This window comes from Myxine glutinosa, chromosome 4 (genome assembly GCF_964187855.1).
Source record: "Myxine glutinosa chromosome 4, kmMyxGlut1.1, whole genome shotgun sequence".
In the NCBI taxonomy this organism is placed as follows: Eukaryota; Metazoa; Chordata; class Myxini; order Myxiniformes; family Myxinidae; genus Myxine; species Myxine glutinosa.
The window spans coordinates 167,593,697-167,606,090 of NC_136264.1; the positions used below are offsets into that span (position 1 = coordinate 167,593,697).

General features: G+C 41.6%; 1 protein-coding gene and 1 long non-coding RNA gene across 3 annotated transcripts in view; one reads left to right on the plus strand and one right to left on the minus strand.

Annotated features, from left to right (window-relative positions):
• The window catches only part of LOC144891853 (uncharacterized), a 119,259-nt gene that overhangs the window by 87,962 nt on the left and 18,903 nt on the right, over positions 1–12,394 (minus strand). The window contains exon 2 of the long non-coding RNA XR_013623249.1: positions 3,390–3,434. This is a non-coding gene — a long non-coding RNA (uncharacterized LOC144891853). The remainder of the gene's footprint in view (positions 1–3,389; positions 3,435–12,394) is intronic.
• LOC137425489 (protein FAM114A2) overlaps positions 1–12,394 on the plus strand; it is a 78,721-nt gene that overhangs the window by 64,273 nt on the left and 2,054 nt on the right. For both annotated transcript variants that reach the window (XM_068113986.2, XM_068113985.2), the window contains exons 12-13: positions 4,791–4,863; positions 12,288–12,341. In XM_068113986.2, coding sequence (XP_067970087.1) covers positions 4,791–4,863; positions 12,288–12,341 — 127 coding nt within the window. The remainder of the gene's footprint in view (positions 1–4,790; positions 4,864–12,287; positions 12,342–12,394) is intronic.

Genomic DNA, 12,394 nt, shown 5'->3' on the forward strand with positions numbered 1-12,394 from the left:
AGAAATATCTCTCGGTAATTTCCTGAAACATATTTTACTTCCGGCTAATAATGTTGAATTAAATAAAAACGAAGAAATATATGTCGGCATCATTGTTGACGTTTTTGTGACGACTGTCATCAAACGAAAAAGTAATATATCTTAACGGAAAAGCAAAAGCGAATTTTTAATATATATCGACACGTTGCCGTCGGTGTCATGTTGGGCGGTGTATGATACACCATGACGCGATTTTTAAAAATATATCTCTGCATTTTCCCGCGTGTGTGGAATGTTCTCAATTATTGCTGACACCGAGTCCAAAACCATCGATAAAAATGAAATCATATGGTGAGTTAGATTGGAGATAAAGGCGTGAGAGAGACTCAATGGCCTTGAAGTTGAAGTTACAGGCGTTTGAGAATTCATTTCGTTCTATAAACGGCAACTTTCATTGGATTTCCTTCCCGTTTTTTTTCAACCGAGTCGAAAACTATGTTAGCGACTGTGAAAAATGAAATGATATATCGAATTTTTAATATGTATCGACACGTTGCCGTCGGTGTCATGTTAGGCGGTGTATGATACACCATGACGCGATTTTAAAAAATATATCTGCATTTTCCCGCGTGTGTGGAATGTTCTCAATTATTGCTGACACCGACTCTAAAACCATCGATAAAAATGAAATCATATGGTGAGTTAGATTGGAGATAAAGGCGTGAGAGAGACTCAATGGCCTTGAAGTTACAGGCATTTGAGAATTCATTTCGTTCTATAAACGGCAACTTTCATCGGATTTTCTTCTCGTTTTTTTTCAACCGAGTCTAAAACTATGTTAGCGACTGTGAAAAATGAAATGATATATCGAATTTAAAATAGATATCGACACATTGCCGTCGGTGTCATGTTGGGCGGTGTATGATACATCATGACGCGATTTTAAAATATATATCTCTGCATTTTCCCGCGTGTGTGGAATGTTTGTGGAAAATTAAAGATTTCAAATAAACCTATTTAAAGTGTATGCGCACATAACTAATAAAAAAAACGAAGAAATATCTCTCGGTAATTTCCTGAAACATATTTTACTTCCGGCTAATATGTTGAATGAAATAAAAACGAAGAAATATATGTCGGCATCATTGTTGACGTTTTTGTGACGACTATCATCAAACGAAATAGTAATATATCATAACGGAAAAGCAAAAGCGAATTTTTAATATATATCGACACATTGCCGGCGGTGTCATGTTGGGCGGTGTATGATACACCATGACGCGATTTTAAAAAATATATCTCTGCATTTTCCCGCGTGTGTGGATTGTTCTCAATTATTGCTGACACCGAGTCTAAAAGTAAAACCATCGATAAAAATGAAATCATATGGTGAGTTAGATTGGAGATAAAGGCGTGAGAGAGACTCAATGGCCTTGAAGTTACAGGCCTTTGAGAATTCATTTCGTTCTATAAACGGCAACTTTCATCGGATTTTCTTCCCGTTTTTTTTCAACCGAGTCTAAAACTATGTTAGCGACTGTGAAAAATGAAATGATTTATCGAATTTGATTTGAAATAAAACTGGGGGAGAGCAAGACACCACGGGCCTACAAAACAGGACTCAAAGCTATGCGAGTTAATAAAATGGTGGATATTTGTTTATAGCCACTCCCAGAATGGGTGGAGCTATGGGTGGAGCTACTCTGCAAACCGAGTAAGCCACACCCCGGACAGACACCCAACAGATAGACAGACAGACAGACAGAATCATCTACGGCTATTATAATATAGATATATATATATATATATATATATATGTATATATATGTATATATATATATATATGTATATATATGTATATATATATATATATATGTATATATGTATATATATGTATATATATGTATATATATGTATATATATGTATATATATGTATATATATGTATATATATGTATATATATGTATATATGTATATATATATATATATATATATGTATATATATATATATATGTATATATGTATATATATATATATATATATGTATATATATATATATATATATGTATATATATATATATATATATATATGTATATATGTATATATATATATATATATATATATATATATATATATATATATATATATGTATGTATATATATATGTATGTATATATATATGTATGTATATATATATGTATGTATGTATATATATATGTATGTATGTATATATATATGTATGTATGTATATATATATGTATGTATGTATATATATATGTATGTATATATATATGTATGTATGTATATATATATGTATGTATATATATATATATATATATATGTATGTATATATATATATATGTATGTATATATGTATGTATATGTATGTATATATGTATGTATATGTGTATATGTATAATATATATATGTATGTATATATATATGTATATGTATATGTATATGTATATATATATATGTATATGTATATATATATATATATATGTATATATATATATATATATATGTATATATATGTATATATATATATATATATATATATATATATATATATATATATACAGTATACACAAAGCACCCCTTCCTTTTTTTGGGACGGTTTCTTTGTATGCAACTTTAACATGAGGACTGAAAATTAGTATCTCGGTTTCTACTGGTATATTGTATATATATAAACATACATATATACACACTTTACACCCCTTAAATTTTTTTTTTTTTTAATTCCAACATGCTGGCTCAATGGCCTAATGGATAAAGCATCAGACTCCCAAGCTGGGGATTGTGGGTTCAAATCCCGTCTGGGTTGAATATTTCTTTACCCTTACTTTTTCCAAGTCTTTTATGTCGGCTTGAATAAAGTCTTGTACGATGAACAAATTCATTTTGTTCATATTTAAAATGTATCTTGTGAAAAATGCCAGGGGCATAGAAAAGGCTCCTTTGTATGGGATATGCCATGTGGCAAGCTATAGAAAAGAAGGGACATTCTTGGGTAAAATGCCAGGGGCATAGCAAATGCCCCTTGATATGAGATATGCCAATGTAGCAAGTTATAGAAAAGAAGGGACATTCTTGGGTAAAATGTCAGGGGCATATAAAAGACCCCTTCATATAAGGGTATGTGCCATGTGGCAAAGTATAGCAAAGAAAGGACATTCCATAGCTTGAAGAAAATGCCAAACAATACAAAATAAGGGGCATTCAAAAAATCTCATGTGCATACTGGACTACTGTTGTGTGCTGAGGAGGAACCAAGTAATGCTCTAGAAAGGTTCATATAAAGGGACACCCTACATCTGGCAAATAAAATACATTTACTTCTTCATGCAGCTGTATGAATCAAATTGGTGCCATATGGAAATGTTCATGTCTATACTAGAAGAGCCTACCCGTCACTTCACTGAAGGAACAATTTGTCTTTACGCCTCTTGCTCCTAGAAGGGGAGGGAGGGGAGGGAGAGGAGGGATGGCACGGGGAGAGGTGGGAGGGGAAGGTGAGAGATATACTACATATACATATTTTTGGGGGGAGGGAGGGTTGGCTTTGACAGGCCCCTCCATTTTGGGGATGGGGAGATGGGAGGGAGAAGGAATGGAGGACAAATTACCGTTCAAAGAGTGATTTAACCTCAGCATTGTCCAGGCAAAGGAGTAAATTGTAATACCCTCTCCAACCACCACCAGGTGGCGCTGCACGGTACACATTTACAAAGAGAACGTATGCTCCCCCCCACCCCCAGCCCCCACACCCCTGTGTGAGGCTGCGGCTACATAGCATATGTTACTCCCCACACAAAGTTGTATTTGTACCCCGAGTTTGGAGTTTGTACCTTAAAAGAAGCGGCTGTGTATAAGGAATGACGTAAGGAACGATGACAGACAGATGACCACAGAGCGACAATGGCATTTACATATGTATATGAAGATTCAAGTTTTGTAATACTAAGCATTTTTTTACTATTACTATTATTGTTAATATTATTATTCGTATTGTTATTTTGCAATACTATACTGTCATGTTAATGTTATTATTATGCTATTATCATTATTCGTTTTACTTTTGCTATTTGAAGTGGCCCTAGAAAAATGCCACGATAACGTGGAACGACTCTTAAGCTGCTAGTTATTATACACATTTCCGAGGCGGAAAAAAAACCAACAAACATGGGAATTCCTCCAATGTTTGCAATCAAGTCGAAAGCAACAACGGCTAAGTGAGTGTGAAAATAACACGGAGGGAATCTTCTTACTTGTGATACAATTGAGGGTTCAGAAGCGTCACTCATTATACCTTCTCCCACCACCACCAGAAGCGGCACTCCATGGTACAAGTTTATAAAGATAATTTGCGTTGCTTCACATTCGGAACTCCAAGTGAGGAGGAGTGGGCAGGGTGGGTGTGCGGGGGGATTTGCGGTCGCTACAACCATTGCTGTATGACCCATAGTCCCCTTGGCGAGTTTAGTTTGTTGAGATTGCATAATGATAAGTAAAGACCGAATACATCGACAAAGAAGATATGTCGAATAATTTGACACAAGTTGCCACACGGGCCACCCGGGACCAGGTTTTGGTGGCCCGATGGAGTTTCTGGTAGCATTTGGCACCTGGGCCACTGCTTATTTAGAACCCTGATCAGTCCTGGTTAATTTGTTGTATGCATGTACGTATGCATGTTTGTACATTACAAAGGGTGCCACATCTAAATGAGTGTGCTTCTTGATTCATTTGGACAATATAGTTTCTTTACTCAATAGTGAAGGCCTTGGCTTCCTCCCTCTGCTTTGCAGACTGACAAGTGCTCTGTGCAAGGAGTTGTCTGTGAAGTCCGAGAGGTTTGCATCTTGTCTGAGTATGGTGGGGGTAAGTAACACTGTCCTGTTTGCCTGTGCACAAATTGACAGCCTTATTATTTATCACTACTTTGTCATCATTACTTTTAGCATTGTATTGAATTAAATGAAGTACATTGAAAGTTCAGAAGGATTAAAACTTCTTTTTTTTGAGACTGGTGCACCCGTTTCCTGAGGGAGCAGCAGCCAGGCTCATTCCTCTCTGGAATTATATATAGATTACGGTAGATCTGCAGTCAGGCCTCAAGAACATCGGGGGTGTGTTCAGTTACCAAGTTTCTTGTAGAGTGTTCAGGGTATTTTGGGTCTTTGGGGTCTTTTGGATATTCAGGGTCTTTTGGAACTTCGGGGTCTTTTTGGTCTTTTTGGTCTTTGGGGTATTCTGGGTCTTTGGGGTATTTTGGGTTTTTTTAATTTTTTTTTATTGTATACTTTGTCGAGGCTCGTATAAGAGCTAACACGTAGAACATATAATAAAGGGAGCGGAAGACAAGAGGGAGAGAGATAGGGAAGCACAGCAACAGTAGAGAACATGGATGTCAGGAGATCTGTGGAAGAGAGAGAGAGCTAGGGCGGACGGAGTACAAGGTATAAACAAGATGGACACTACAAGGGCTTTCAGAAGAGGAAAACGGAATTTGAAGGAGGGAGGTTTGGGGTGTTTTACCAGGGGTAGAAAAGATCAAGGTTTTGAATGAGGGAAGATAAGAGATGGTGGTGAACAGCTGTTTTAAAGACCTGGAGGGAGGAGTGGGATTGAAGAGAGTGTGGGAGTTTGTTCCAGAGGCGGGAGTAAAGGGGAACGAAAGAGTGAAGGTGAGCAGAGAGTCTTGATTTTGTCCGTTTCACCAGAAGAGGGTTGCTGGCAGATCTTGTGTGTCCTGCTGCCCTGCAGTAATATTTGGGGGACAGAGCACAGACAGAACAGGGAGAGCAAGGCCGGATAGGAGATAGTAGAAGACAGAAAGACCACCAAACCTGCCTGCGGTGAGAGAGTGAAAGGCCCTCAGAATCAGCTTCATCGTGGGAGACACCAATGATTCTGAAAGCTTTGGTTTCTACAACGTGAAGATGAGATGGATGTGAGGCAGGAGCACCAGCCCAGATTGGAGAGCAGTATTCCATCAAGCTGTCGATCAAAGCTTTGTATGTGGCGAGGAGCTCAGGTGTGCCCAGAAAGGACTTCGCACGACGGGGGGTGCCAAGTTGGCGACGAGCTTTGAAGGACAGCTTGGAAATGTGGCTTTCCCAGGAAAGATCATGGCAGATAGTGAGACCCAAAAGCTTGAGAGACAGAACTTCTTTGAGAGAATTGTTGAGAAAGTAGATGGGAGGGTATTCCAGATGGTCTTTTTGGAGAGACATAGTGAGAGTGTAAGATTTGTCAGGATTGAAAGACATGTTCCACTTGTTTGATCAGTTTGTAATTTTATCCAGGTCTGTAGAGAGTGAAGAGGCTGCTGCCTGCCAATCTGAGGGATGAGAAATGGAGTGGCAGAGAGTGGAGTCATCAGCAAAACGATAGAGGATTTTCCAGAGAGTCGGAGAGTTCATTGATAAAGATTTTTAAAAGCACAGGGCCCAGAACACTGCCTTGGCCTTGAGGAAGTCCAGCCTGGACAGGAAGAGGTTATGAGAGAATTCCATTTCGAGCCACACATTGACTAAGACAGGAGAGGACATCCGCGAGCCATGGTTGATAAGGAACGGCTGGCTTGGCATGCTGATTGATAAATGGGACACCCCTGGATCACCTTTTTGCACGAGTTTGTGTTTACAGCTGGCAGTGTGGGGTGAGATTAGGCTGTTACCGTTATTCTAATCACATGTAACATATGTCTACGGGAGCAGTCAGGGGTGATCACGTTATCAAAGGGAGGCGCAAAGTGCTGCTCCCTTTACAGAAGGGATCGTTTTCGTTTCTCTGTGTGCAACTTTAACATGGGGAGTTTCCGTGGATGTTGAAGGGGGGAGTTTCCATGGATACCATAGGAGGAGAGTTTGGTGAGCAGGGCGAGGTGCCAGACCGTATCGAAGGCACGTGATATGCCAAGGGAGACGGCTCTGATTTCCTGTCTGGCGTTGAGGACCTCCATCCATTGTTGAGTCAGCAGAAGCAGAATGCCCAGAGTAGAGTGACCTGGTTTGAGTTCAAATTGATGATCCAAGATCCAACCATTGGAGAGGAGGAAGGATTTGATGTCAGAAGCAATGATGGATTCCATGACCTTGCTGATTATTTGGAGTAGGATGCTGATTGGTCTGTAGTTGCAAGGATCTGTTTTTGCACCTTTTTGTGTAAAGCGGTGATGTTCGCTGATTTCCAAGCTGAAGGCAGATGACCTTGAGCAAAAGAAAGGGTGAAGAGAATAGAGAGGTGTGAAAGAGCGGCAGAGCAGGATTTTAGGACCCATGTGTTGATGCCGTCCAGTTGCAGAATCAGAGTCGAGGTTTGACAAACTTTTCCACCTTGTCAGGAGGAAAGGACACAGAGTCCAGGAGCAGCTGGGTACGACGGTACGGTGGGTACAGAGAGCGATGGGTTTGGGACACAAGATTTTGAGGCAAACATAGAGTTGAGGCATTCGGCTTTTTCACGTGCGGTGTCAACTGTGTAGCCATTTGAGGTAAGGGGGTGGCGGGGTGGAGGGGGGACAAACACCAGAAACAGATTTGACCAGATGCCACCAGGATTTGGAGGAGGGAGACACATTTGAGAGTTCAGTATTCAGAGTATAGTCAGGGCCCTTAGGGATATTTTGGTTCAAATTCTTCCAAAAGCATCAAATTTGGTGCAGATGTTGCCCATGCCATACTCTTTCGATTTTTGACGGGCGCCAAGGGCGGTATGATCCGGGGACCATACCGGTCCATCCCGCCATGTCACCTGACCTATGACGTCATAATTAGGATATGCATCCAATCACATGGCGTACTATAAGTGGTCAAAGTTCAAAATGAATCGATCGAAAAATGAAGGCAGGGATCCATTTTTAAGGTTTTCATAAAATCCAATATGGCCGCCAGGTCACATGACCTATGACGTCATATTTATGACATGTATACAATCATGTATACATGAACCCGGATCATGATCGCCAAAAATTAAACACAAGGATATGGCATACAGTTCATAAAACATCAAAATCCGTACCTTTGTAATAAGACTGATGAACTGCATATGCCTGAAAATTATGAAATAGACATGTAAATATTTCCTCTAATTGTCAAAAATAAGGTCAGAGTTCGATTACCCAACCCAGAAACATAAAATGGTGAACCTCGCGTAAATCTTGACAAAAAAACTCAAAAACCGACGTTTGACTCAAAAATGACCTTTAAGATGACCTTGAGGGTTGCCCTTGACCTCGAATCATCAAAATAACATCATAATTGGATTCCTCGACCTCGAAAACCCCTGAAAAGTGGTATCATACATGATTACAACCCTTTTGGTTATTTAACTGATTTTTCTCTAATCCGGGTGCGGCCATTTAGTATTTCGCCAATATGGGGCCCCCGGGGGGAGGGGGGCACCCGTCTTGGCGCCCGTCAAAAATCGAAAGAGTATGGCATGGGCAACATCTGGGCCAAATTTGGTGCTTTTGGAAGAATTTGAACCAAACGGCCCCAAAATATCCCTAAGGGCCCTGACTAGTAGAGAGATATTGTTTCCTGGCTCTCCTGAGGGTAGACACACACTTGTTCCGAGCTTTGTGAAAGGAACAGTGATTGCCTTCAATTGGATTTGCCTTCCAAGAGGCAAAGGCAAGTTGTTTCAAGGCAACTGCCTCACCACAAGATTCTGTGTTCCATGGACGGGAGGAAGGGTATGACAACTGAAGACGAGATGGGACAAATCTATGCATGAGAGAGAGCAATTTTGTTTGGAAGAATTTCCAGAATGAGTGTCAGAGGCAGTAGAGATGGGAGACCAGTCCAGATGATTGATGGCTGCTTGAAGACCATGCCAGTCGGCCTGAGTGAAATGCCAGACTTGTCGACGCAGAGGTGGCTCTTGAGAATGGCCAGAGAGATGTTCACTTTAACAAGCAAATGATCTGATGATCCGATTGGAGCAGAATAACAACAGCAGACATTTGCAGGGAAGATAGTCATGACCAAATGCAGAAGAGATTATTTACCATTGACTGAGATCTGAGTCAGGAAATTGAGAGATTGTGTCAGTCCCAGTGAGTCACATGCTGAGGTGTCATGGCAGGTGGGAGAGGTACCCACACCCAGCCAGCTGGCATGATGACACTTGAAGTCACCACGTATGAGGAAGAGAGAGAGGGGATGAATGGATAGAAGTTGGTCCATGTTGTCGGAGAGCAAGATGTAAATGGAGTCATCACTGTTTGGTGGACGGTACAGAACACATATGAACAAAAGGTGGGAGCGGAGGGGAAGCCGTAACCAGAGGTACTCCTGGGTGTGTGGTGGTGTGAGGGCAGTGCAGAGAGAGCGAGGAATAGAGTTTTTGATAAAGATAGCAACCCCACCACTAGGACGAGGCTTGGGTCTATCACACCAGAGGAGGGAGTAACCAGGGAGAGATACTAAGGAATCAGGGACGTCTTTAAGGAGGAAAGTTTCTGTTAAGCAGATCAAGTCTGGTTTGTCAGAAGCAACCTGTAAAGAGAGATCAGCCAGGTTTGAGCGAAGACCCCGGATGTTTGAGGTCCATACCGTTAATGAAGAGGGAGGAGGAGTGTCAGGTACAAGAGAGACAAACGGCAAGGTAGTTAATTTGATAAGGCACAGTGAGGGGTAATATAAAGGGGGGTGGGGGGGCACAGAGGGAAGTAGAAGATTATTGGAGGTGGAGGAATGAGTTGAAAAAGAGAGGAAGGGGGGAGGAGGCAGGTTTGTGGATGAGTTCAAAGGCAACTTTGAGGAGGTGGGTGAGAGGGGAAATTTTAAGGGGAAGAGTGAGGAGGGAGTTTTGAAAGGGAGGGGTGAGGGGGGTAGTTTTGAACGGGAGGGGTGGGGAGGCAGATTTGAAGAGGAGGGGTGAGGGGAAGGTTTTGAAGGGGAGGGGTGAGGGGTGATTTGAAGGGGAGGGTAGGGGGAAGGTGGTGATGGAATGGGGATAGGAGGGAGTAGAGGGAGGGGGACATGGAGAGGGACGCTGGTAAGAGATTTGGTTGGTAGGATATGGGCAAGTACAAGTAGAGGAGGGAACAGACAGGGAAGTGATTGATACTGAAGATGCACAAAAGGAACGATTGATGAAATACTAGCGTCCATTGCAGATTTTGGTTTCCTGAGATTTTTCCAGTCAGAGATACGTTTGAAAACGTTAGAGGGGGGGGGGGGGTGGTATAAAGGCGAGTTCAGAGATTGGAGAAAGGAAGAACTAACTATTAGAGATTGAATTTTTTAAATCAGAGTGATTGAAAGAGCGATTTGAAAACAGCCTTTTGAAAAGGAAGATGGGTGAGTTGTAATAAAAGAGAGAATACAACACACGAGAAGTAAGTTGAAACATTTTAAAACAAAACTGTGAAGACCGTCTGGGTATTCACTGAAATGAGGACAAGGAGGCTGGGTGGACGAAGATTGCAAACAGGTTCAAAAGGAGGAAAAAATGATAATAAAAGGAGATTAACAAGCCAAGTGGAAATTAGAGCAGGAAAATTAGAACAGGAAAGGAAATTAGAACAGGAAATTAGAGCTGTCTCCCTTGACAAATCACGTGCCTTCGATAAAGTCTGGCACCCCGCTCTGCTCACCAAACTCTCCTCCTTTAGTATCCATGGAAATCTCCTCGCATGGCTTGCGGACTTCCTCTCTGGTCATAGTCAACGTGTGGCTCTGAATGGGTTTCTCTCATCTCCCCTTCCTCTTCAGCCTGGAGTTCCCCAAAGCAGTGTTCTGGGCCCTGTGCTTTGTCTGGTCTTCATTAATGATCTCTCCGACTCTCTGGAAAATCCTCTCTATCTCTTTGCTGATGACTCCACACTCTGCCGCTGCATTCCTCATCCCTCATCCCTCAGGTCGGCAGTCTGCAGCTTCCTCACTCTCTGCAGACCTGGACAAAATCACAGACTGGTCAAACAAGTGGAACATGTCTTTCAATCCTGACAAATCTCACATTCTTACAATGTCTCTCCGAAAAGACAGACTGGACAACCCTCCCATCTACTTTCTTAACAATCCTCTCCAATAAGTTCTGTCACTCAATCTTTTGGGTCTCACTATCTGCCATGATCTTTCCTGGGAAAACCACATTTCCAAGCTGGCCTCCAAAGCCAGTCGCCAACTGGGCATCCTCCGTCGTGCGAGGTCCTTCCTTGGCACACCTGAGCTCCTCACCACATACAAGGCTTTCATCCACAGCTCAATGGAATATTGTTCTCCCCTCTGGGCTGGTGCTCCTGCCTCACACCTAGCTCATCATCACGGTGTTGAAACCAAAGCTTTCAGAATCATTGGAATCTCCTGCGATGAAGCTAACTCCGAGGGCCTTTCACTCACTCACTCACTCACTGCAGGCAGGTAGTTGGTCTTTCTGTCTTCTTCCAACTCTTATCTGGCCTAGTTCCCCCAGCTCTATCTGTGCTCTGTCCCCTAAATATTCCTACAGGTCACACAAGATCTGCCAGCAACCCTCTTATGGTTAAACTGACAAAATCAAGACTCTCTGCTCACCTTCACTCTTTCATTCCTCTTTTCTCCCACCTCTGGAACAAACTCCCTCACTCTCTTCAATCCCACTCCCCTCTCCAGGTCTTTAAAACAGCTGTTCACCACCATCTCGTATCTTCCCCCATCCAAAACCTTGATCTCTTCAACCCCCGTTAATTCACCCCAGATCCACTTTGTTTTTGAAATTCCGACTTTTTCCTTTCCTAGAAGTGTCCATGTGTTTTATACTTTGGCAAGACGGGGAAGGAGGGTATGAGTGAGACAACAGTCTCGTGGGGGGTGTATGGTGAGGAGGATTTTTTATAAAGATATATATTTCAGACATTCTGGGTCGTTAAGGTCTTTTGGGTCTTTGGGGTATTTTTGATCTTGGTGATCTCAAGGGTCTTCTTGGGGGACTTAAATGGTCTTCAAATGTTTAAGGGGTCTCAGCAATCTCAAGGGCCAGAAGGTATATTCTGTCAGTATGTAATTCATTGACAGGATGCAACTGACATTTAAACAGTACGTAATTAATAGATATATTGTCACACGACTTCACCGGCTTGCTGCCTCACGGCTTACCGCACCGAGTTTTTTGGTTTTATATATATATGAAGAAGAAGAAGACGTTTTAGTCACAAATATACCTTTGTACATACATACATACATACATACATAACCATATACGTATGCTCCATTGTAATAACATTCTCATGGAGAGACCTATGAAACATCATTGTCAGCATTCATATAAGTCGTCTGATTTGAAATGACAGAATAACTGTTTTCTTTTCCTAGGCCCAAGAGAAGCCTGAAATTTTGAATCCACTTGTTACTAGTGTATTTTTGGAGGTACGTTGGTAAAACATTGAACAAAAGTTGCCTTGTTTTTGCACGCCTGTGGT